The sequence below is a fragment of the Schistocerca americana genome, chromosome 1 (assembly GCF_021461395.2).
Source record: "Schistocerca americana isolate TAMUIC-IGC-003095 chromosome 1, iqSchAmer2.1, whole genome shotgun sequence".
Taxonomy (NCBI): domain Eukaryota; kingdom Metazoa; phylum Arthropoda; class Insecta; order Orthoptera; family Acrididae; genus Schistocerca; species Schistocerca americana.
Window position 1 is genome coordinate 149,727,486 of NC_060119.1, and position 27,894 is coordinate 149,755,379.

Consider the following 27,894-nt stretch of genomic DNA (forward strand, 5'->3'; position numbering starts at 1 on the left):
CAGCATGAGATCGTCGTCCGAGAACTTTGCCGTCCCGGACGTCATGCCACCCGCCGGAAGAGACACTGACCACTGTGAACAGGCGTCAGTGCGGAATCACGGCCGGTGCAACCACGGATCGGTCACAGCACTGTCGCACCACTGATGTATGTGAAGCATCCTTTACGCATACGACAGCATGCGCCAACTAACGCATTCTTTTATAGGATGCTTCCTCCTGGGCACATACCTCGGATTCTGTTGAGTGATAGAAAAGTAAATTCATGCGTTATGTATATGCCCTTGGGCCAGGTACCGCTTGTATACCCAACAGAAGCGTCATCTTAGAGCCACTGTCGTACAGTACAGAGTCAAAGTACAAATATTACTCATTTCTTCCTGCTTAGACTAATGGAATAACTCGGTTGGTTCTTTTTGCATTTGACGTGGTCCACGGAAGGCTTGATGGGACTTACGGAGGCACCATTAGTTAATAGGCGTTTCCTCGCAGAACCCAGCAAAAATGGTTTTTTACTATATTTTCACCGTCAGCGGCGGACCAAAACCAAGGGGAGGATCCTAAGACATTATACGCAGAAAACGGAAAAATTTCTTACAATATATTCGTAACATTCGCATCTGGAACCACTTTGATAATTTTCTTGATACCCTTATCCGATTATAAGTTACAGAGATTCAGAATTATCCTATTTGTACACATAAAATGCGCACTTACAAGGCCGGAGTGAGGCACATACGTAGTTTCTAAAGTGACATGCCACGGAGAAATACGCTGTAAAGTGTCTCTGATATCATCTGGAGATTCTATGTTGTGTACTGAGTACATGAAAAATTCTTTTGATTGTATAAAATTTGTAAGTATAAAAATAAATTTGCATTATCTCAGTTACACGTAAGTGAATTCTCTACTTTTTTCTGAACAATACATTTATTTTCAAATGAGTTACATCCCTCTATCTTTTCCAGCAGGAAAATGGATCTATCGGAGGACAAAAAATGCGAATATGTTTCTCCTTTATAATTGCGTAGGTTTCCGCGGTCAGAGTCAGTCGACATAAAAGTTTTCTGGGTATGGTACCGCGTCATATTGTATAAAACCACTGCTGGAAGGAAAAAAAAAAACCAACGTTTCGGCATTCGTCTGGTCAGCAGTAGACCCAGAAGACGGTCGCTACAACCGGGGCGACAATATGATGCGATACCAGACCCAGAAAACATTTATGTCCATGTTCTTCTTTATTTAAAAGGCTCTGACGGAAAAGTGAGGTACCAGTTCCCTCATTCTACCGCCCTCAGCAATTTTCAAAAGCATTTAGGTTTGCGATAGTACTCGTGCTTTTGTACGTTGAGTGAGAAGAAGCTTACAGTAAGATATTCAAAAGAGTCCGCTACGGTCTCGGGTTCGAATCCTGCCTCGGGCATGGATGTGTGTGATGTCCTTAGGTTAGTTAGGTATAAGTAGTTCTAAGTTCTAGGGGACGGATGACCACAGATGTTAAGTCCCATAGTGCTCAGAGTCATTTGAGCCATCAAAAGAGTCGTCCTGTCTACGTACATACACTATGTGATCAAAAGTATCCGAACACCCCTAAAAACATACGTTTTTCATATTAGGTGCATTGTGTTACCACTTACTGCGACCTCAGTAGATATTAGAAATCGTGAGAGAACAGAATGGGGCACTCCACGGAACTCACGATCTTCGAATATGGTCAGGTGACTGGGTGTTACTTGTGTCATACGTCTGTACGCGAGATTTCCACACTCCTAAACATCTCTGGGTCCACTGTTTCCGATGTGATAGTGGAGTGGAAACGTGAAATGACACCTACAGCACAAAAGCGTAATGGCCGACCTCGTCTGTTGACTGACAGAGACCACCTACATTTGAAGAGTTTCGTAATATGTAATAGGCAGACATCTGTCCAGATCATCACACAGGAATTCCAAATTGCATCAGGATCCACTGCAAGTACTATGACAGCTAGGCGGGAGTTGAGAAAACTCGGATTTCATGGTCGAGCGGCTGCTCATGTGCCACACATCACACTGGTAAATGCCAAACGACGCCTCGCTTGGTGTAAGGAGTATAAACATTGGACGATTGTACAATGAAAAAACGTTGTGTGGAGTGACGAATTACGGTACACAATGTGGCGATCCGATTGTAGGGTGTGGGTATGGCGAATCCCCGGTGAACGTCATCTGCCAGCGTGTGTAGTGCCAACAGTAAAATTCTGAGGTGGTGGTGTTAACTGTATGGTTGCTTGTGGTGTGTGTATGTGTGTGTGTGTGTGTGTGTGTGTGTGTGTGGTGTGGTCGTGTTTTTCATGGAGGGGGCTTGCACCCCTTGTTGTTTTGCGTGGCACTATCACAGCACAGGCCTACACTGATGTTTTAAGCAACTTCTTGCTTCCCACTGTTGAAGAGCAATTCGGAGATGGTGATTGCATCTTTCAACACGATCACCCCTTCATAATGCACGGCCTGTGGCGAAGTGGTTACATGACAATAACATCCCTGTAATGGATTGGCCGGCACAGAGTCCTGACCTGAATCCTATAAAATACCTTTGGGATGTTTTGGAACGCCGACTTCGTACCAGGCCTCACCGACTTACATCGATACCTCTCCTCGGTGCAGCATTCCGTGAAGAATGGGCTGAAATTCCCCAGGAAACCTTCCAGAACCTGACTGAACGTATACCTGCGAGAGTGGAAGCTGTAATCAAGGCTAAGGGTGGGCCAACACCATATTGAAATCCAGCACTACCGATGGAGGGCGTCTCGAACCTGTAAGTCACTTTCAGCCAGGTGTCCGGATACTTTTGATCACATAGCGTATTCATATTGCATTAGAGTATTAAGAGCATTGCACTCCACATGACTAATATTTCTGGAACCACATGGCTAGAACATTACAGCATATTAAAGTGCAGAACTATGTAGCCTTTGGAGTGCGAGGAAACGACAGCAGTGGTAATGAGAAATAAAAGTAATAAATACGGGGAAGTAGTAGAAAGTGTTTGTCATGGAAAGAGCAAGAGAAACAATGTCAGAGAGAGAGAGAGAGAGAGAAGGTGAGAGAAAGATAGTGACACAGTGGCAGTGGAACATAGTTGACAAGGACAGAACAGTGCTAGGAATGAAGAGGGGAGGAATAAAGAAAGAGAAAGTGGAAGTGTGTGAGAGCCACTGATAATGAGAGACAGAGTATATGACAACGACAGTGATGGAGAGAGAGATAGTGACAGTAAGAAGATATAGCAGAAATGGGAAGAAATGGATGAGATGTTAGCAGTAAGAGAGAGCAAAATAGTGACAGAGACAGTGAGTGGAGATTGTAGTAGTAGGACAGAATGAAGGGGACGGTTGGTGTGATATAGAATGACAGACGCGAAGAGGTAGTGACAATGATTTGGGTTGAATGATTGAGTGAGGTAGGGCAACTGAAATGGGTATGAGAAAACTTACAGCGATGGACTAGTGGGTTTTGAGTGGGTAACAGTTGCGGGAGCTCGTGGTAGTTTGCGGTGAGTTGCATGTTAAAAAAATCGCGAATTTGTTCGCATGCCAAAATTTGTGGGAAATTTTTTTAAGTCGCTGAGGAAGGTAGAATGAGGCAGTTGGTACACCACTTTTCAGTCAGTCTTATAAATAAACAGAAACATATTCGCGCATTTTGTGCTCCTCTGGTGTGTTATTTTGTGTTTTTTCTTGTTTTATTCCTTAATTCTTTGTTTACAAATTTTCTAATCAGCATTTGGTAAACTACGTGCTAAAGTGTTCCTTGAGCAAGTAGTATTGGCTTGCATTGTCTCGAGAAACCTGATAAATAAATAAATAAGAGAAAAAGATACCTCTTCTCTTAATTTCCAAACCTCAAAGAAGTTGTCTTGGGTTCTGAGGGCGGGAGTCGACGTTCTGGTGTAAGAAATACTATAGGAGGTAGGGGGCGGGTGTTCATCTGTCCTGCTTAGAAGGCACTGCCTTAAAACACTTGTCTGTGAAAGGCAAAGGTCCCATGTTTGAGTCCTGGTTTGGCATACCGTTTTAGGCTGCCAGGAAGTTTCATATCAGGGCAGAGTGAAAACTGATTCTGTGTAAATCATCTCAATTAGAACTGTAACAGGACATCATAACCTATACTGTAAGTTCGAAGAATTACACTTTTTGCAGAAAAGATGTACGTGTAATAAAACAGAATATATAAAAACTTTGGAATACAATGATAATCACAACAAAATAAATAAACACAGAAAAAGTAGAGAAATAGTCTGGGACAAGTAGTGTGCGAAGAGCTGGTCAACAGTGGGCCTTAAATAAAATTTAGGATTAGGGAGATATATAAAATTTATCGCAGTCAAAAACTTTATGTACACCTTTGTTGTTGTTGTAGTCTTCAGTCCTGAGACTGGTTTGAAGCAGCTCTCCATGCTACTCTATCCTGTGCAAGCTCATTCATCTCCCAGTACCTACTGCAGCCTACATCCTACTGAATCTCCTTAGTGTATTCATCTCTTGGTCTCCCTCTACGATTTTTACCCTCCATGCTGCCCTCCAATACTAAATTGGCGATCCCTCGATGTCTCAGAACATGTCCTACCAATCGATCCCTTCTTCTACTCAAGTAGCGCCACATGCTCCTCTTCTCCCCAATTCTATTCAATACCTCCTCATTAGTTACGTGATCTAATCTCTAGCATTCTTCTATAGCACCACATTTCGAAAGCTTCTATTCTCTTTTTGTCCAAACTATTTATCGTCCACGTATCACTTCCATACATGGCTACACTCCATACAAATACTTTCAGAAACGACTTCCTGACACTTAAATCAATACTCGATGTTAACAATTTCTCTTCTTCAGAAACGCTTTCCTTGCCATTGTCTGTCTACATTTTATATCCTCTCTACTTCGACCATTGTCAGTTATTTTGCTCCCCAAATAGCAAAACTACTTTACTACTTTAAGCGTCTCATTACCTAATCTAATTCCCTCGGCATCACCTGACTTAATTCGACTACATTCCATTATCCTCGTTTTGCTTTTGTTGATGTTCATATTGTACCCTCCTTTCAAGGCTCTGTCCATTCCGTTCAGCTGCTCTTCCAAGTCCTTTGCTGTCCCCGACAGAATTACAATGTCATCGGCGAACCTCAAAGTTTTTATTTCTTCTCCATGGATTTTAATACCTACTCCGAACTTTTCTTTTGTTTCTTTTATTGCTTGCTGAATATACAGATTGAATAACATCGGGGATAGGCTACAACCATGTCTCACTCCCTTCCCAACCACTACTTCCCTTTCATACCCCTCGACTCTTATAACTGCCATCTGCTTTTTGTACAATTTGTAAATAGCCATTCTCTCCCTATATTTTAGCCCTGCCACCTTCAGAATTTGAAAGAGAGTATTCCAATCAACATTGTCAAAAGCTTTTTTCAAGTCTACAGATGCTAGAAACGTAAGTTTGTCTTTCCTTAATCTTTCTTCTACGATAAGTCGTAGGGTCAGTATTGCCTCACGTATTCCAACATTTCTACGGAATCCAAACTGATCTTCACCGAGGTAGGCTTCTATGAGTTTTTCCATTCGTCTGTACAGAATTCGCGTTAGTCTTTTGCAGCTGTGACTTATTAAACTGATAGTTCGGTAATTTTCACATCTGTCAACACCTGCTTTCTTTGGGATTGGAATTATAATATTCTTCTTGAAGTCTGAGGGTATTTCGCCTGTCTCATACATCTTGCTCACCAGATGGTAGAGTTTTGTCAGGACTGGCTCTCCAAAGGCTGTCAGTAGTTCTAATGGCGTGTTGTCTACTCCGCGGGTCTTGTTTCGACTCAGGTCTGTCAGTGCTCTGTCAAACTCTTCACGCAGTATCATATCTCCCATTTCATCATCATCTACATCCTCTTCCATTTCCATAATATTGTCCTCAAGTACATCGCCCTTGTACAGACCATCTATATACTCCTTCCACCATTCTGCTTTCCCTTCTTTGCTTAGAACTGGGTTTCCATCAAAGCTCTCGATATTCATGCAAGTCGTTCACCTTTCTCCAAAGGTCTCTTTAATTTTCCTGTAGGCGGTATCTATCTTACCCCTAGTGAGATAGGCCTCTACATCCTTACATTTGTCCTCTAGCCATCCCTGCTTAGCCATTTTGCACTTCCTGTCGATCTCATTTTTGAGACGTTTGTATTCCTTTTTGCCTGTTTCATTTACTGCATTTTTTATTTTCTCCTTTCATCAGTTAAATTCAATATTTCTTCTGTTACCCAAGGGTTTCTACTAGCCCTCGTCTTTTTACCTATTTGATACTCTGCTGCCTTCGCTATTTCATCCCTCAAAGCTACCCATTCTTCTTCTACTGTATTTCTTCCCCCCCATTACTGTCAATTGTTTCCTTATGCTCTCCCTGAAACTCTGTACAACCTCTGGTTCTTTCAGTTTATCCAGGTCTCATCTCCTTAAATTCCCATCTTTTTTCAGTTTCTTCAGTTCTAATCTACAGTTCATAACCAATAGATTGTGGTCAGAGTCCACATCTGCCCCTGGAAATGTCTTACAATTTAAAACCTGGTTCCTAAATCTCTGTCTTAGCATTATATAATCTATCTGATACCTTTTAGTATCTCCAGGGTTCTTCCATGTATACAACCTTCTTTCATGATTCTTGAGCCAAGTGTTAGCTATGATTAAGTTATGCTTTGCGCAAAATTCTACCAGGCGGCTTCCTCTTTCTTTTCTTAGCACCAATTTATATTCGCCTACTATGTTTCCTTCTCTCCCTTTTCCTACTGACGAATTGCAGTCACCCATGACTATTATATTTTCGTCTCCCTTCACTAGCTGAATAATTTCTTTTATCTCATCATACATTTCATCAATTTCTTCGTCATCTGCAGAGCTAGTTGGCGTATAAACGTGTACTACTGTAGTAGGTTTGGGCTTCGTGTCTATCTTGGCCACAATAATGCGTTCACTGTGCTGTTTTTAGTAGCTTACCTCTACTCCAATTTTTTTATTCATTATTAAACCTACACCTGTATTACTCCTATTTGATTTTGTATTTATAACCCTGTATTCACCTGACCAAAAATCTTGTTCCTCCTGCTACCGAACTTCACTAATTCCCACTATATCTAACTTTCACCTATCCATTTCCCTTTTTAAATTTTCTAACCTACCTGCCCGATCAAGTGATCTGACATTCCAGGCTCCGATCCGTAGAACGCCAGTTTTCTTTCTCCTGATAACGACGTCCTCTTTAGTAGTCACCGCCCGGAGATTCGAATGGGGGACTATTTTACCTTCGGAATATTTTACCCAAGAGGACGTCATCATCATTTAACCACACAGTAAAGCTGCATGCCGTCGGGAAAAATTACGGCTGTAGTTTCCCCTTGCTTTCAGCCGCTCGCAGTACCAGAACAGCAAGGCCACTTTGGTTAGTGTTACAAGGCCATATCAGTCAATCATCCAGACTGTTGCCCCTGCAACTACTGAAAAGGCTGCTGCCCCTCTTCAGGAACTACACGTTTGTCTGACCACTCAACAGATACCCCTCAGTTGTGGTTGCACCTACGGTACGGCTATCTGTATCGTTGAGGCACGCAAGCCTGCCCACCAACGGCAAGGTCCATGGTTCATGGGGGGGATGTACACCTTATAGTGTCAATAAAACATTTGCGACAGTCGTTTCTCCACAGCCGCCGACCCAAAATGTGTGCCAAGAATTTTATCATTACTTGTCATGTTTCAAAGTAGGAGTATTATCCTTTTGTATGTGCAAAAGAGGTTCTTCTGTTGCTTTACATGTTACTGGCGAGTATCGGAAGAGTTCGTGCCGCCTCCGAGGTCAGAGCCATGTCGAGTACCTGGCCGCTAGCAGCGTATGCGCTAGGCAGCCGTTGCTCCTAGGAGAAGTGCCCACGTCTTGTCCGAGGACTTTCAGAGAATTGTAAAAAAACAAAAAAAAAAAAAAACGGTGTTGTGTGATTTTGCTATTAAAGAAATGGTTGTATCTTGTCTGATGTAATCTGGTTGAAATGTTCTTGAGTGAAGTCGATTTTAATGTACGCTAAAGACCATAGGAAGTTGGCAGTTTCATTTTCTGTGAAGTAAAATATTACGCAGGAATATTCTGAGGTGTCATTTATCCACAGTTTTGCATGCTTCTTAATTAGAGGAGGGCTTTGGGAACATTTTGATTGGACCTGATAGTATCTCTATTTCAAGATAAACTTCCATTACTGTTGCGGATTTTGAGAAGATATTCATGCAACCAGTTTGTGTCGATCGGAGGAAGACTTTTAATGCCACTATCGGCAGCATATGTGAAAGAAGTCAATGACTGTCGGCCTCTGTGCACTGTTCTTACAGTCTCTTCTCCCTCGCGTTAAAAAGAATTGGACCTACAATTACCATGAACAATTAAGTCAGAAAAGAGATTGAACATTAACACCTTAACCTATTTTGTCTAGTAACGGGGCCTTCTCTTTGCAATAAAATGTGCTGGGTTGTGGTATTTACATGGGAAATCTTAAAGTTGCAGTTTATCAGTGTTTTTAGCTACAGTCTGTGAGACCTCCCATAAGTTTGAAATAGGCCATCACTCTCTGCGAACATTGGAAAGAACATCAGATGGAGCATAAATGAGCGATATAACTTAGAATTTTTGTTTAGATCCAGAGCTGTTTTAGCAGCATGCCAATAACGAACTTTTCTGAACTGTGTTATACAAGTACAAACACATTATAGAGGGTTTTTAAAGGAAGGACTGAAATATGGAGTGGTCATTTAAGTGGACATTGGTTATGAATCGATACATAAGATTCCTAGGTTGAGAAAAATTCCTCCTTGCCATAAAAGCATATTTTTACTTTTTATCAACAATATTTATTACAGTTAACTTGCATATATATCATATAAACTGAAATGACTGTATATTTTATGAAGATATTTATATTCTCACATTTTTGTTTTCTTTTGTAAATATAAGTTGCCTCCTGCGAGGTATGAAATGCGTTAGTACCAAAATGTAAAGTAAATGTAACATTTACAAAGTACTTTTAACAACCAAGTATTACAAACATGTTGCTGAACACTGCATTAAAGAGCATTAGCTTTTTCCCAATATAATTTTTCATGCACCTTTGATAAGCGGTTGTTCTACACAGTAAAGCAAAAACATGCTACACACATGCTGAACACATCGTTATCTTTTTTGTGCAACCACTCTTCCTACAGTTCATACAAGTAAATTCACAATGACTTTTTCGTTCTGTTTGGTGTACAACTGTCATTACTGCCCTTCTGTTTCCTTCCAAAATGGCTCAAATGACTCTAGGCACTATGGGACTTAACATCTGAGGTCATCAGTCCCCTAGAACTTAGAACTACTTAAACCTAAGGACATCACACACATCCATGCCCGGAACAGGATTCGAACCTGCGACCGTTGCAGTCGCGCGGTTCCGCGCCTAGAACCACTCGGGGATCGTGGCCGCCTGTTTCCTTCCATCCTCGTCTTTGTTATCTGTGTCGCTGGAAGTATAACCCCCTTTTTCGAAAGTTACTTCTTCCAAAGCTATCTTGAAAGCCATGAACTGCAAACATTGTTGCTGGACGCATTTCATTTAACCTTTTCCGCCTTACATTGCTTCCAACTGTTTGTAACATCTAAATCAAGAAAGTGAAAAATAGTTTTTACAGTCCACTTTTTTGTTCGACATTGATTCTGTGATCATTCAGTTAATGTGGCGCATGCCTCCAGAGTTGAAGTTGTATTGAGATACTCTGTAGAATATATCTCTCACATTTTTTCCCATAATTTCCACCTAGCATTGCCTATGTTTTCAACAAGAATCTGATCAGCTACGCTGTAGTATCATCGTCATATTTGTTATCTCTTGATGAATCATCTGCATGTTGTCGTTCTCGATGTTTCTCATCTACAACTGTTTGCTGCCGATGATTACCATTTATATTCTGTAGGATCATCTTCATCGTCATCGCTAAACCCCTTCAGCTCAAAAAATTCTCCATTCTTAGGAATTATACCATCCGTTTATTTGACAAAACGAAATACGTAATACGTCTCTTATCTAAGCGTAGAGCAAGACCTGCAGTGCTTTACAATACAATATTTCTCACACTTGATGCGATGCGAATTAATGTGACGATATGTTTTATTAGCACTAATTTCTAGAGTCTATTTAAATGGACATATACGTCTCTCAAAGACAAGTAGTGGATGATTGTATTAATCGATGTTAGTTAATTAATTGAAATATCTCAATCGCACTGAAAACTATATTTCACGCATTAATACTGGATAATGAATCGTTTGTAAGACGTTATTCATACATATTACAAAAATGGATGTATTTACGTATGTATGATTCACATCTCCTCCAAAACCACCCGACTGATTTCGCCTAAATGTGGTACACATATCCCTTACTTAGGGGCAACAATCACTGTGATCGTTGAAAGCACCTACCTACCTTAGTCCAAGATGTCATAAATGATGAGACGCTTGAAAAATAGTGTCATCATCCATGACGTTTAAATTTATTGCTGCTGTGCTACTAAGTCCATTCATAATAAGTTTCGCACACAGCTAAATGCACCTACAAAATTGTATCATGGTACCACACATAGTGCAGGAGGAATGACGCCATAAACACTCAAATGCGTGAAAAACTTCCGCATTGTGCGTGACGTTTAAATTTATTACTTCTTTGTTGCTAATTCCATTTGCAATATATTTTACAGACAGGCACAAATAGACAACATCATTGTAAGACCCATAATTCAAATGATATACCACAACATGTATAAAGTTTTAATATTTTTACTCGTTGCTACTAAGATACTCCTACAGTCGGCTCAAGGAAGTCGTTGACACCTGGCAGAGCTTTAGACGTCTTTCATCTGCGGATCGCAAATGGGTGTAGCGGAGAGCAGTAGCCGTCTGCAGAGCAATGAAGAGGCGTTCCCACAGAGACATTTACAAAATCGAGTTGTAGACACGTGAAGCAGCTGCGACCATCGTACAGAAACTGTCTGGGATTATCTCACATCGAGTCTACTCCTTAATTTCAAAATAATGGCTCTGAGCACTATGGGACTCAACTGCTGAGGTCACTAGTCTCCTCAATTTCAAAGGTGTTTGCACGAATATATGTAAACGAAATTGTTTAGGTATTACACTACACACACAGTTCATTTTTTAATTTCGTTTCTAATCTAAAATTACAAAAATGACTACCCAGGCAATTCCGGGTCTGTCAGCTAATTTACTAATAAACAGTACACACTCAACCTGCCATGTTTGTCTACAGCAGGGATACTAAAAGAGAACCTCAGTTTTTCATGTAACATTTGCAAGCTCTAACGGATGGAAGCACCAAACAGTCTGCCACGTTGGACAGTGAATTATCTTTACCAAAAAGTTGTATCTACAAAGTGGCAGACCAAAACTTAAATGCCCAATTTTAATGAACGTGGCGTATGAGGAGGGTTGGTCAGCCAGAACTGGACTGTAGCCATTGGATGAGACTCCTCTAGCTGTGTCAACTGTCTGCTATATGGAATTCTTTGCCAGTACGTCGGTATGAACACTATTGCCGATTTCTTTACACTGTGTTCTACTGTGTCTACGAACTTTGATCTACCACGTGAGCCGTTTCGAAGGATCTGCATTACGTTTTGTTTCAAGCTCCGCACAACTGCAGCTGAAAGCCAGAACATGCTAAGCGAGGCTTTTGATGAGCATGTTTTGACCCAAGCAAGAACGTTTGAGTGATTGAAGCGATTTAAAAATAGAGGAGAGTCTCAGGAGGATGACAAACACGCGGTCCACCAGTCATCATGCACAACTCAGGATACGGCTGCAAGGACAGAAGGCAGACAGTGTTATTTGTGAAATCCCTGGAATTTCGCATGGGACATGCCAACACATTCTAGCCGACGAATTTAACACGGGACGAATTACAGCAGAGTGCTTTCCTTGTCATTTGAGGGCCGGCCAACGATTTCATCAAGTTCAGATTGCATTGAGCTGCAAAGAACACTTGAAGATGAACCATATTCTCCGTCCAGCTTCTTAACTGCCGATGAACAATGGTAGAACGGCCACATCGGCTGGATTCCCTTTTTATTCTTTTGTGTGTGTGTGTGTAAGGGGCGGGGGAGTGGGGGAGGGAGGGGCGTCATTAGTCTTCTGAACGCTTTGATGCGGTCCACCACGAATTTCTTTCCCGTGCCAACATTTTCATCTCAGGTTAACACTTCCAACCTCAATCCTCAATTAGTTGTTGGCTGTCTTGCAGGCTCTGTCTTCCTCTTCCTCTACAGTTTGTACCCTCTACAGCGCCCACTAGTACTCGTACCATGGCAGTTGTTCCCTAATGTCTTAACGGGTTTCCTCTCATCCTGTCTCTTCTTGTTGTCAGTGTTTTCCATGTATTCCTTTTCTTACCGATTCTGCAAAGAACCACCTCATTACGCAGTCCATCTAATTCTTCTGTAGCATCACGTCTCAAACGATCGATTCTCTTCCCTTCCGGTTTTCCCACAGTCCATGTTTCATTACCACACAATGCTATGCTCACAGCGTTCATTCACAGAAATTTTTTGCTCAAGTTAAGGCCTATGTTTGAAACTAGTGGACTTCTCTTGGACTGGAATACCCTTTTGCCCCTTTTGCTTGTCTGCTTTTTATGTTCTCGTTGCTACTTCCACCCTGGGTTACGTTGCTGCGTAGGTAGCAGAATTCCGTAATTTCGTCTACTTTGTGATCACCAATTCTGATGCTTTTCCCGCTGTCCTCATTTCTGTTGCTTCCCATTACTTTCGTCTTTCTTCAATTTGCTCTCCATCCATATTCTGTACTTATTACATCCTGTAATTCTTCTTCACTTTCACTGAGGATAGCAATGTCATCAGTGAATATTATCATTGATATTCTTTCATCCCGAATTTTAGTCCCACTCTTGAACCTTTATTTCCGTCATCGTTTCTTCGACGGATAGGTTGAAAAGTAGGGACGAAAGAAAACATCCTTGTCTTACACTCTTTTTAAGCTGAGCACCTCGTTCTTGGTCTTCCACTCTTATTGTTCCTTCTTGATCCTTGTACATATTGTATATTACCCGTCTGTACATATAGCTCACCCTTATGTTTTTCAGGATATCGAACACATTGTACCGTTTTACGTTGTCGAACATCCGGCCCACATCGTGTCGTAACCAGAGGAAGGAAGACCTTGGACATCTTGATCAATGGGAAACCGACTACAGTCTCCATTGACCGCGTGAAACCGGCGTACGTCTTTCCGGAAGCAACGACGCCTGACCTACCACAACTTCCGCCTCACTCAGCAATCACTCCGTCAACGTCGTCGCCGACACAGACGCAGCTGGGGGCCGCCGTTGACCCACCACCACGCACCTCAAGATACGGGCGACATGTCAATTTTCCAGCACGCTATTTGGAATGACCCTCCGCCTCTACCATGGGGGCTGATGTGGCGTCTCCTGTCATCGTCCAGCACCGTGACATGCTCGGGTGTTTGGAAGTACAGTGCTGCGAAACTTCCACGCTGGACGCCAGAGACGCTATACACAGAGACGTTCTGTGTTTTATTCTTTGATTGTTGATTTCAGTTCCACGTTCTACACCGTGACGAAAGCATGAAACCAAGTGCATTAGATACGGAATACTTTACCGTACTGAACTTTTCTCATGCCTTCGCACGAGTTATTTGTTGCAGTGTATTATTGTCTGTTTCAACCGCAGGGTATCGCTAATAAATTATTCCATCAAGCTGAGACAAGCCTACTTCTCCTATTCAGCCTACAAGCACACGCAGATGTTAAACCATCGATCGCGGTAATTCAAACCGGTACCGACAGACTTTTTTCCAGGCTGAGAAATCCTATGGAAGTGTCTTAATTTTTCATCAGTCTTGGTTCCATTGTCAATCGCAAATCAAAACCCCCTCTCTGGTGCCTTTACCTTTCCTAAAGCCAAACTGATCCTCGTCTAACAGATCTTCATTTTTATTTTCCGTCCTTCTATATATTACTCTTGTCAGCAACTTGGATGCATAAGCTGTTCAGCTGATTGCGCGGTAATTCTCGCATTGATCGGCTCTTGCTAGCTTTGGAATAATGTGAATGATATTTTTCTGAAAGTCTGATGGTATATGACCAGTCTTATACATTCTGCACATCAATGTGAATAGTCGTATTGTTGCCATTGATTTTAGAAATCTCGGTGGCATCTGATCGATTCCTCCTGCTTAATTATGGATTTTTCCGGTACTTTCGGATAGAAGTTGTGTTTTAAAGACGGCATAATAAGCCGGAAACTAGTTAGAAATAGACAAAAATCAGTTCAACACAAGCAGAGCATTTGTTACTCAACCTGAAATATTCCTTCCGCCTTATTTGAGACAAAGTCGTTCCAAGTTTTTGTAAATACTGATCCTAATACTGGATCCCCTATCTGTTCCCTTTCGACTAGTGTTTCTTTTTCTATCACGTCGTCAGGTATGTCCTCCCCTTCTTAGAAGCCGTCAATGTACTCTTTACAGCTATACGCTCTCTCCTCTACATTTAAATGCGGAATTTCCATTGCACTCCTGCACTGCAGACATTTTAGCTTGAATTGCTTGTACTTCCCATTTATTTCATTCCTCAGTAATTTGTATTTCTGTATACCTGAACATGCGTGTACATTTTTGTACTTCCTTCTTCCGTGTATCAACTGAAAGATTTCTTCCATTTCCCAGGGTTTCATAGCAATCGCCTTCCTTGGACCTGCGTTTTTTGTTTCCAGCTTACGTGATTGTGCATTTTAGAGACGTCCATTGCTCTTCAGCTAAACTGCCTCCTGAGCTATTTATTATTGTAGTATCTACAGTCTCAGGGAACTAGAAACGTATCTCTTGATTGTTTGGTATTTGCGTATTCCCATTCTTTGTGCCATGATTCTTTCTGACTAATCCCTTAAACTTGAGCCTACTCCTCTACGTTACTGCATTTTACGTATATAACCCTGAAATAGAACAACAGTCTTCGCAGTGGAAGACATCATCCCCTCGCGTTCCAAAAAGCGCTCCAAGTGTGCACCAACATCAAGTCAGCTTTAATGAATTTTTTATTACATTCACTGAAATGCCCATAATTTCTTCCATGTACCATAGTCACACCGTCACTGGGGAGCTGTACTGCTATGTTTTGAGAAGACTGGGGAAAGCTGTTAGACGCAAAGTACATGGAAAATGGGAGAACAAGGACTGGTCCCTGCATCATGACAATGCAACTGTGCACATCTCTCCCACTGTAAGGGAATTACTAGCAAAAAACCATTACAACTGTCCCCCACCTGCCCTGCTTACCTGAACCAGTTCCTCGCGAATAACTGCTCCCGCACAAAATGAAACTAAACTTAAGCGAGTGGTGTTTTGACTCCATAAAGAGGTTCAATCGAAATCACAACTAATTTTGAACACGTTTCAGCCAACAGGCTGGAAGCGTTTCACTCAAGCACGTGGAAACTAATTTAAGGTTCAAAAATGGTTCAAATGGCTCTGAGCACTATGGGACTTACTGCAGAGGTCATCAGTCCCCTAGAACTTAGAACTACTTGAACCTAACTAACCTAAGGACATCACACACATCCATGCGCGAGGCAGGATTCGAACCTGCGACCGTAGCAGTCGCGCGGTTCCGGACTGAGCGCCTAGAACCGCTCGGCTACCGCGGCCGGCACTAATTTAAGGGTATGTTCTCTGAGTTTTCTCTCGGAAAATTTTGGGTAGCACCTTGCATTTCCACAGAAGTGAGGAACCGTGGGGCAAATCCGTCAAACTGTTTACACACAGCACGCCATGTATGGAAGTGAAACATGGACGGTAAATAGTTTGGACAAGAAGAGAATAGAAGCTTTCGAAATGTGATGCTACAGAAGAATGCTGAAGATTAGATGGGTAGATCACATAACTAATGAGGAAGTATTGAATAGGATTGGGCAGAAGAGAAGTTTGTGGCACAACTTGACCAGAAGAAGGGATCGGTTGGTAGGACATGTTCTGAGGCATCAAGGGATCACCAATTTAGTATTGGAGGGCAGCGTGGAGGGTAAAAATCGTAGGGCGAGATGAAGAGATGAATACACTAAGCAGATTCAGAAGGATGTAGGTTACAGTAGGTACTGGAAGATGAAGAAGCTTGCACAGGATGGAGTAGCATGGGGAGCTGCATCAAACCAGTCTCAGGACTGAAGTCCACAACAAAAACAACAACAACGCTGGAAATGGAAACAGTTTTATGCTAAGCATGTCTGAAGGGCCAGTCTGAAACTTCACATAAAACACAGAAAATTCCTGTAACACTCAGAGATGGCGGTACGTACTGTAATGCAAAATACAGTTACGATGAAAGCAATGACGTCACCGCAAGAGCTGCAGTATACAACAGGCCAGAACTCACCCCGACACGGATGCGGCTCTTCTTGGCGACCAGGTCCAGCCGCAGCCCCTCGAGCAGCACCCTGACGGCGCGTTTGCTGGCGCAGTATATGACGACCACGTCGTCGATTGCGGGAACGTGGCCCAGCACACTGCACAGAAAAAAAATGATTAGGACTGATTTTAAAGGTACTTCTGTAGTTACGTGATTTGATTTTTTATTTGGTCTCGTACGAGGGGCGTTTGAAAAGTCCGTGCAAAAATAAAAACTACCTACGTGTTTGGGGTAAACCTTTTTTATTTTTCGACATAGCCTCCTTTTAGATTTATACACTTCGTCCAACGCTGTTCTAATCTGTTGATCCCTTCCGAATAATAGGAATTGTCCAAGTCTGCAAAATCGCTATTAGTTCCTCCAATCACCTTCTCGTTTGAATAAAGTCTTTGTCCTGTCAGCCATTTCTTCAAATTGGGGAACAAATAGTAGTCCGAGGGAACCAAGTCTGGAGAATAGGGGGGATGCGAAACGAGTTAGAATCGTATTTCCACTAATTTTGCGATCACAACTGCTGATGTGTGTGCTGGTGCATTGTAGTGATGAAAAAAGAATTTTCTGCGGTGCAATCGCCGGCTTTTTTCTTGCAGCTCGGTTTTCAAACGGTCCAATAACGATGAATATTATGCATGTGTAATAGTTTTACCCTTTTACAGATGGTGAGGATTATCCCTTGCGAATTCCAAAAGACGGTAGCCATAACCTTTCCGGCCGAAGGAATGGTCTTCGCCTTTTTTGGTGCAGATTTTCTCTTGGTAACCCATTGTTTAGATTGTTGTTTGCTCTCAGGAGTATATTAATGTATCCATGTTTCATCCACAGTGACGAAACGACGCTCAGAGTCCTGCGGATTCTTCCTGAACAGCTGCAAACCATCCTTACATCACTTCACACGATTCCGTTTTTCGTCAAGCGTGAGCAATCGCGAAACCCATCTTGCGGATAGCTTTCTTATGTCCATATGTTTATGCAAAATATTACGTACCCATTCATTCGAGATGCCAATAGCACTAGCAATCTCACGCACTTAACTCTTCTGTCATTCATCACCATATCATTGATTATATCAATGATCTGGAGTCGTAACCTCCACAGGGCGTCCAGAACGTTCAGCATCACTTGTGCCCATATGGTCACTCCGAAAATTTTGAAGTCCCTTATAAACTGTTATAATCGGAGGTGCAGAGTCACCGTAATGTTTATCTAGCTTCTCATTAGTCTCCTCAGGCGTGCTGACTTTCATAAAGTAATGTTTAAGCACCACACGAAACTCTTTTTCGTCCATTTTTTTACCATCACTCGACTTCCTTGATTCACACGAATGCCAAACACAAAGAAATAGACCAATATGGCTGAAACTTGGTGTGCGCTCTTTCCAAAGATGCTACTAACTTAACATGACCTCGATACACGCCGGTAATGCCAACTCTTGGACTTCGCACGGACTTTTCAAACGCCCCTCGTATTTATATGTGTGAGGAGCGTAATACTAACAAGCGAGAAGTTGAGTTAGAGAATATAAAATTACATGAAAATTTCATTGTTATTCGCCTTTCCTCATTCCTGTATTGAGAACCGCTCTTTTATCATGCTGTTCGTGTTGGTTCTCCATACACGCTGCTCCAGGGTCAATATACTGGCCCGTCACGACCGTAGAAAATATTAATAATTTTAATTACATACCACATCAAAAAATGTTAATAATTTTAACTATATGTCAGATCATGACGTAATACATGAGCTGGGTATCGTATGGAAGACGGCTCTCGTGTGTAACAGACGGAAGTTCAACAGGATATTTGGGGCTTATAGAACGTCAAGAGCTCAGATGGAAAACCAGTCCTAAGAAAAGAAAGGAAGTGAAAGGTGGAAGGAGTATATAGGCGGCCTATACAAAGGAAGGTGACTGAAAGAAATATTATAGAAATGTTAGAGGACGTAGCTGAAGAGGAGATGGAAGACGTGATAGTGCGAGAAGAATTTGACAGACCACTGAAAGACCTTAGTCCAAACAAGACCCTGGGAGGAGACGACGTTCTGTCAGAGCTACTGACAACCTTGGGAGAGACAGCCATGGCAAAACTCTATCATCTGGAGTGCAAGATGTGTGAGACAGGTGAAATACCCACAGACTTCAAGAGGACTGTAATAATTCCAATTCCAAAGAAAGCAGTTACTGACGGGTGTGAATATTACCGAGTTATCATTTTAATAAGCAATCGTTGCAAAACGCTAACAGGAATTCTCGACAAACGAATGAAGAAACTGGTAGAAGCCGACGTTAGTGAAGTGAAATGGGGGAACATGTGAGACAATACTGACCTTATAACTTATCTTAGACGGTAGCTTAAGCTAAGGCAAACCTACGTTTATAGCATTTACAGGCTTACAGAAACATTTTGACTGGCATAGTCTCTTTGAAATTCTGAAGGTAGCAGGGGGTAAAATACAGGAAGTTAAAGGCTATTTACAACTTGTACAGAAACCAGACAGCAGTTATGAGTCGAGTGCAATAAGAGGGAAGCAGTCAGGTTGAGAAGGGATTGAGACAGGGTTGTAGCCTATCACAGATGTTATTCAATCTATACGTTGAGCAAACATTAAAAGAAACCAAATAAAAATTAGGAGAATCAATTAAAGTTTAGGGAGAAGAAATAATACTTTAAGGTTTGCCGATGACATTGTAATTTTGTCAGAGGCAGCAAAGGACTTGGAAGAGCATCTGAACATAATGGAGAGAGTATTGAAATGACGATATAGGATGAACATCAACAAATGCAAAATTAGGGTAATGGAACGTAGTAGATTCAAATCAGGTGATACCGAGGGAATGAGATTAGAGAACTAGATGAGTTTTGCTGTTTCGGCAGCAAAATAGCTGACGATGGCTGAAAGAGAGAAGATATAAAGTGTAGGCTCGCAACAGCAAGAAAAGCATTTCTGAAGAAAAGAAATTTGTTAACATATAATATAGATTCGTTTGGAAGTCTTTTCTGGAAGTATGTATATGTAGTGTAACATGCAAGGAAGTGAATCATGGACGACAAACAGTTTAGACAAGGAGAGAATCGAAGCTTCCGAAATGTGGTGCTACAAAAGAATGCTGAACATTAGATGGGTAGATCACGCAGCTAATAAGGAGGTACTGAAGAGAAATGGAGAGAAAAGAAGTTTCTGTCAAACCTGTGTTTGTGTGTGTGTGTGTGTGTGTGTGTGTGAGTGTGTGTGTGTATGTGTGTGTGAATTTGTGTGTATGTGCGGGGACGCGGGGAAGGGGTGGGGGGGGGGGGAGAGGCTGGGGAGGGGTAAAATCGTAGAGGAAGACCATGCACACATGCACGTATCTTTGGACATTTCACCACGTATAGCAATTTACACAGAAGATATCCTCAAATGAGACGTGTTTCTCAACGTGAGGAATGATAGACGGGGAATACATTGTGATTACTACATGCTTAACATGTGTGTTGCATCACACAAAAAGTGTTCGTCCTCATGATTTGCTACCTAGTCTCCTCCGGTGGTAGTTGTCAACTGTATCTGTCTCGAAAAATTACACTGTTTGTTTATAAAAATGGACACGTGCAAAACTACTACGTTGGTTATATTAAAATGCACGTTTCCTATCTTGCCACATGCTAACTATACGTTTCGTCCGTACTATACATACACTCTGAGACAAAAAGACGATGCACCACAAAGGAATTATCCGAATGGGATGGAAATCAGTAGATATGATCTACATGTACAGACACCCGAATGATTATAATTTCATTAAAAAAATTAATGACTTGTTCAAGAGAAAGAGCTTCAGTTATTAAGCAGGCCAATAACGCGTTGGTCTACCTCTGTCTCTTATGCAAGCAGCTATTGTGCACTGAATGTACTCCTGAGGGATATCGTCGTAAATTCTGTCCAATTGGTGCATTAGATCGTCAAAATCCCGAGATGGAGCGTCCTTCCCATAATGTTCCAAGTGTTCTCAATTGTGGAGAGATCTGGCGACTTTCCTGATCTAGGTAGTGTTTGGCACTTACAAAGACAAGCCGTAGAACCTACCGCTGTGTTCGGGCGGGCATTATCTTGCTGAAATGTAAGCTCAGAATGGCTTACCATGAAGGGCAACAATACTGAGTGTAGAGTATCGTCGACGTATCACTGTGATGTAAGGTTGCGACGGATGGCAACACAACGGGTCCTCGTACTAAATCAAATGGGACTGCAGACCATCAGTCTAGGTCGTCAGGCCGCATGGCGAGTGACAGTCTGGTTGGTATCCCATTACTATCTGAGGGGTTTCCAGACAGGTCTACGCTGGCTCATTTCAAAGCGAGACATACCACTGAAGACAATTCTACTCCAGTCAATGAGATTCCAGGCTGAAGACGTGTCTGGACGCACCGGACAGCGGAGGGATACCAATCTGACTCTAGCGCGCCATACTGCCTGACAACCAGGAGTCATGTCTAGAGTGGCATTTCATTTCATTGAAGGACCCCTTTGGTTTTCATCCGTTGCAACAATACAGCACATCGGTACGTCGACGATTATCTACGCACAGTATTGTTGCCCTTCGTGGCAAATCATCATGCACTTATATTTCAACAAGATAATACCCGCCCGCACAAGTCCAGAGTTTCTACTGCTTGTCATCGTACGTGCCAAACCCTGTCTAGGTCAGCCAAGTCACAAGATCTCTCCACAATTCAGAATATCCGGAACATTATGAGCATGGCCCTCCAACCAGCTCGGGATTTTAACTATCTAATGCGCCAATTGGACAGATTTTGGCACGATATTTCTCAGGGGGACGTCTAACAACTCTATGAATCGTTGCCAAGCTGAGTAACTGTTTGCACAAGGGCCAGCGTTGGACTAGCACATTACTCTCTTGCTCAGTTTGCGAAGCTCTTTCTCTTGAATAAATCATTCCATTTCTATGAAATAAGATTCATTCATTTGTCTGTATATGTACGTATCTACCGACGCCCGTCCCATTCAGGTAATTGCTTCGTAGTGTGTTGTTTGTGTTAGGGCGTACTATGGGTTGCTAGATTTATAAATATGGATTCAGTTCATGATTTACTTTAGGAAACCAACGATATTTAGATATGGAGAATATAGCTCGTTGAAGTCAGTAGGACTGGCCAGCTTAACCAGTTGTTGCTCACTAAGCACGAAGAGTGGGAGTGCTTTTGTTGGCGTTCGTCGTTAGAGTCTATGAGAGGCGGTTCACACGAAAAGTTTAGAAACTCTGTGCGACGGTACGTCACATAAATGGACGTTTGGAGAAAGGCAAAAGAAGCTTTTGTTGTGCGACTTGTGAATTATAAAATATTTCAAGACTGTGTACGTGTGCCCGATGTATAAGAAAGATTAAAAAAGTTAAATAACACCACCAAAAATCACAAACAGCGATGTGATATAAAAATAAAAGAACACTCTTTTTATCTGTGTAATGAAAATGAACATGACCAGAGACTATTGCTTTATTGAAAGCTCTTCTGTTTTGTTTCGTCTAGCGGTAGGCCGCCATTGTAGTGCTGTCTGATAATTTTATCTGTATTTTTGAAAAATATAATAGAAATTGTTATTAGAAAGTGTGTATTATTGACTTAGTTGTCACCTCCCATGATCGCAACCATTAATTATAATTAACGACGTTTTTACAGGTCTTCGCACTGCAGGGAGCTTATCTCCCCTAGCAGAATTTAGTCGGCCGTTACGCTGACTGTATTATTTAATTAAAATTTCATATCATAATATTAAATGTAATTGTGAGAGACTTCTCAGTTTTGATCTTTCATTAATTTCAAAGTTAAAGAGAGTAGTGATAAATTTCATTTATTAAAATCTACAGCACTAAATGAGTTCAGCATGTTTCAATGTTGGCCGTCTAACGGCAGATGAGATTCTCTCCAGTTTTGCATTGCAAATAATGAACAAGAAATATTGAAAAACATTACATTTCGCAGTATCTCAGTTAATCTTTATGTAGTTTGGTACATAAACAACCAGTAGCCTCTGAGACCCATATTAATAATTACAGTTTGCGTAAGAATACGCATGTTTTCTTTTCTAAATAACAGCGCTCACGCAAACTATTTACTAGAAGGCGGTAAGTCGCGGGTTGTGTTTAAAAAATATTATATCGTACGTACTTCCGGGCAGCCGATGTCCGTACGAGTGTTATCGCAGTATACGTTAATTAAAAATCTCATGCTAGCCCACAATATTTAAAGCCACCCCAACCAAAATCATAAAAAATATAACTATAAAAACAAAAACGTACAATTATTCCGCGATAAAGTTGCCACACACACATACATATACACTTATACCGTGATATCTGGAAAGAAAAGTTTGTTTCAGCATGATGTGTGTACACTATTCGCGATCAAAAAGCTCCTAGCTTCACTTGATGGTCTTCAATAGCTTGTCTTCACGAACTTGTAAGCAGCCTGTTTTGGAGAAGGAAAGTACGGCTGCATTTTACAAACATTTAGGAGGTGTAAGTGGCGAGTCTACGGAAGAGCGGCGAGTTTTACACTGCGTCATTGATTTTAATATTCGTTTAGAAAGTTATTCTACTTTGCGAGAGTAAAATCCGCGCTGCAGAAGCGTAATAGAGTGGGAAAAAAATTGGCTTTGTTTATAAGCAGGGCTGATGAGCTATGTCACTTCGGCTATCATCACCGAGAAATGGACTTCAGTGATTCAGAACTAGACTTACGGCCATGAAAAGAACCATTTTTCAGTCGTTTGTAGAATTCATGCCATAATTTAAGAACAATGACGAGCGTTTTATGATAAACATTGATTCATAATGAAACTTTCTTAGTAAACTTTCAGTTTTCAGTCGAGTAGGCAGGCCGACACAAAGCAGCAGATGCGATTTTCGCCTACAGCCAGGAATGCTGTGGGTGTTGAACTGGCAGGTGAACAAGCTCAGGATAGCTGTTCGCGCATGTATTTTCCAACTGTTAGTGATAATGATATCTAATCAGATGCTCCGTACTGCAAGTTGCCTTGCGTCACCAACTTCCAGTGTGGGTACGCTCACTAAAGTGAAATGAACAGCTACCAACAAGATACTCACGCGACCTGCCGAACTACGCTACATGATGGAATTACAATCATTCCACACTATCACTGCCGCGGTAGCATTGATACAGCAACGTAAGTTTATTTAATCTTCACGTGTGACGCGTTTCGCGTGACCGTGGCGTCGAATGTAATTAGAAGTTCCATAGAACTGGGAGGTAACAGCCAGATAGCCACAGTCATCAAACGTCCCGTAGACTGTTTCCTCTCAGTTCTTTGGGACTATTCATTATGTTTGACGCCCAGACACTAGTAGTTATCGATGATGTAATGAAGCATACGCTGTGGATATCTGGCTATTACCTCCCGGTTCTATGCGACTTTTAATTACGTTCGACGCCTCGGTCATTATTAGCAATCGGTTGTCTGATGATTCCTAGAACAGCGAAAAGCGTCATATATGAATATTAAATAAACGCCGGCCGAAGTGGCCGTGCGGTTAAAGGCGCTGCAGTCTGGAACCGCAAGACCGCTACGGTCGCAGGTTCGAATCCTGCCTCGGGCATGGATGTTTGTGATGTCCTTAGGTTAGTTAGGTTTAACTAGTTCTAAGTTCTAGGGGACTAATGACCTTAGCAGTTGAGTCCCATAGTGCTCAGAGCCATGTGAACCATTAAATAAACTTATCTTGTGCAAGCAAGACTTTTTTTCTGCATCGAAACTATATGATCAAATATATGTTGAGAGGCCTAAGTGGAGTTGACCACTAAATGCCGTGCGAGATGGTTCCGGGAGTATTAAAAGAGACGGGGAGTGTTGTGTTTTCACTAGAGAACCACTAACATCAGAATGAGTTGCTCATGAGAGCTCAGTTGCCTCGAACGTAGACTAGTGATTGGATGTCACTGAATAACAGATCGGCCAGGGAGATTCCAATCATTCTAAAGCTGCCAGGTCGATTTTTGATGATGGTGATTCGATTGTGAAGCGCAACTGCGAAGGAACAGCCCAAAACCGGGCATACCTCACGTACGGACGGGCAATGACCATCGAGCATTGCGAGGGAGAGACTGTAAAAAATCGCAAGAACGACTAGGAGGAGTCGCCCGTGAGCTACAAAGTGGTACCAGGGGTCCAGCTAGCGCGATGACTGTGCATACGGAGTTAAAAAGAATGCATAGAGTCGTCGAGCAGCTCTTCATACACCACATTTTTCTGTGGGCAATGCCAAGCGACTCTTGATCTGATAAGGACAAACATCACTGGTCAGTAGTGATTTGAAGTGAAGAATAACACCAAACGCATAGGCAATCAGATGAAAGAATTTGGCTTTGGCGAATGCCCGGAGAACGTTGCCTGCAAACATGAGTAGTGCCATTAGTGGAGAACGGAGGTGGTGGTGTTGCAGTGTTGCGGTATCTTTCATGGTTAGGATGTGATCCCATTACTACACTTAAGGGGGTAGGACGTAAAACGGGCCGACTTGGAGCAGGAGAGGCACCACAGGACATTTTAATTTCCACTGTCTATACTTTTACAAATAAATTCATAAAACTTTGTCAGCATGACCAGGAAGGATTCAGAATTCACACTCGTAGGAGTGGAAGTTCAAAACATAACGAAATGATTTTTTTTTACATGTGAAATTTCTTCATTTTTTCACTTACTAATGGCAGTATTTGTTGCTATAGGTACACTTTTCTTCATATGTAAGAGAGATTCTTCGATTAGTTTTACACAGCATACAAACCATACTTTAAGGTGTATGAAACTCTAGAATTTTCCAAATCTACTAAAAAATGTGGAAACAATTGAGGTAATTAACTATAAAATTTGTTTGTTTCCTAAACATGAAGTTTAAAATATAACAGCTCATTCGTTTTTCCATAAATTAAATAAATTCTAGAGTTTCATACACCTGTGAGTATGGTATGTATGCTGTGTAAAATTCATCGAAGAATCTCTTTAACTTATGAAGAAAAGTGTACCTATAGCAACAAATGCAGCCATTAGTAAGTGAAAAAATGATCAAATTTCGCACGTAAAAAAATTTATTTTGTTATGTTTTCGAACTTCCACTGCAATGAATGTGAATCCTGAATCCTTCCTGTTGTTGCTGACAAAGTTTTATGAATTTATTTGTAAAATTATAGACACTGGAAATTAAAATGTCCTGTGATGCCTCTCCTGGTCCAAGTCGCCCTTTTTGACGTCCTACCCCCTTAAGAAAACGCTAAATGTGGGAGGGCATAGACACATTTTAGGGCATAGTGTAGCGTGTATAGGATAGGAACGTTTAAGTGCCGATAACTGATTATGTCAGCGTGACAATGCATCCCGTCTAAAGAAGCATCTTTGAGGCAACGATTTGAGGACAGTAACATTCCTGAAATGGACCGGCCTGTCCACAGTCCCAGCCTCAGCCCTGTGGAATACCTTTGGGATGAGATAGGATGTAGACTCCACCCCAGACCTCAGCGTGCACAGATCACAGTTTCCTTCTCCGGCTTCAGCTATTGAGGTAGTGTGGGCTGCTATTCCCTCACCACACAGACACGTCACTGAATGTACATCCAGCAGAGCTGAGAAGCCGTCATAAAGGCGAAGAGTGGAGACACTCACATCAATGTCCACTGATAGGTGCCCAGATACTTTTAATCAGATTATTTTCCTACGGGTGTCGTGATTGCTAACGTGGCGTTGTTTCTAAGAGTTTCTCGTGAATTCTTGAAGAGACTGATGCTCACATTTGATATTAAAACTACCACACAGAAATAGCTTTAATTATAGTTGTCCGTTACGCACGGATTTTGCACCATGTTCAAGAATTCTCTTTTTATCAACGCAAATAGTATTCATTCGCTACGTTTTTTACTTTTTTAACAAAATTTTAAAAGTATCTATATTGTTTAACGTTTTCGCTCAGACTTAAGCTTTTTTAGCTTCTATGTCCTTAGGTAACCGCTATGTGGAACACAACTTTCATAATAAGTCGACAACAAAGCCATCTACTGTAGAAAATGTACAAAGTTGCTACACAGGTTCTGTAAGCTGCGTTGTTTTCTGAACTGTTTAACTGGCTTACACATGCATGCTTAGCTACGAAAACCCATATACATATTTATTAATTTTTTCTTTAAAACTGTGCTGCAAAACAAACCAATTCGTTTCATTAATTCGATTACTATTCCCGTTTAATTTAAAGCTGATTTTTAATGAAACTATAAGAAAAAAACATATTAAAATTCTCTTACGCTTAAATCAATATTAATTCAAACACTGAATGTGGCCTGCAAATGTTACTAGTAAGAGGTTGCCGGGTATGCACCAGAACACTGAAAATTTTAAATTGGGCGAACAAGACGCTGGTCTTGATCTAATCTCACGAATAATTTTTTTTGCTTGTTTTCTTCAGTCTAGGTACGCGTATGTGCGTAGATATGCAGATTGTGTGAAAATTCTTTGAGCAGGAAGTGAATAAGCGAAAGGTGGTTATTGTATTACTTTTATTTTACTGGAAACTAATTATTTTTAATTTGAGGTTTGTGTAATACCGGAACAGGATCCTTCCATCTATTGTAGAGGCCTGCAACCAACATTTCAGTTATGGCTTCGGTTTTCAAGAGGCTACTTCCAGGTCACCGCAGTCAGTTCGTGAACAAAAATTGGAGTAGCCTGCTCTAGTTCGGGTTTGCACTGCGGTATCGCAGGAACCCTCGTCACACGATGGATAAGATTAAGAGGGCTGTCCTCGAAGAATAGGACAAGGCTGTATGCTAAGCAAGATACGTGCATCTTATGGACCAATTCAGTATTGATGAGTAGTGTGGCTGGAGAGGGGGGGGGGGGGGGGTATATTGTGCCTAACCTAAAAACAATTTTGATAAAATTCATTAAGTGCTGTTGAATTATCTTAAGAAATTGCTTTTTAAAGAGATATTGATGTGTAATCAGGTCCCAAAACCTGAAAATACCTTTAACACATTCTTAGCAATATCAACATATTATCAGTAACGTGTACTGCAGACTTTACGATCTCCACAAAAGAATATAAAAAAATGCAAATTTCGTTCTTGTGTTCATTTTTACTCTCAAAGTACTTTTTTTTAAAGAGACACTGATTTGTACGTAAGGCTCTGAACAGAGAGATACTGATTGCAACCTTCCTTAGGAAAAGTGACACCTACCACGGAACCTTAAATTTTTGGATTAATTTTAATTGAAAAATTTAAAAACAGTGAGGAATCTGGTAGAATAATTCATTAAAAAAATAAATATTTCTTTCTAAAATTTAAAATAGAGA

At 41.4% G+C, this 27,894-nt stretch overlaps 1 protein-coding gene across 1 annotated transcript in view; it reads right to left on the reverse strand.

The window, feature by feature from the left end:
* The window catches only part of LOC124625327 (dehydrogenase/reductase SDR family member 11-like), a 132,039-nt gene that overhangs the window by 19,839 nt on the left and 84,306 nt on the right, over positions 1 to 27,894 (reverse strand). Inside the window, exon 4 of the mRNA XM_047149161.1 lies at positions 16,515 to 16,644. Within this exon, the coding sequence (XP_047005117.1) occupies positions 16,515 to 16,644 (130 nt within the window). The remainder of the gene's footprint in view (positions 1 to 16,514; positions 16,645 to 27,894) is intronic.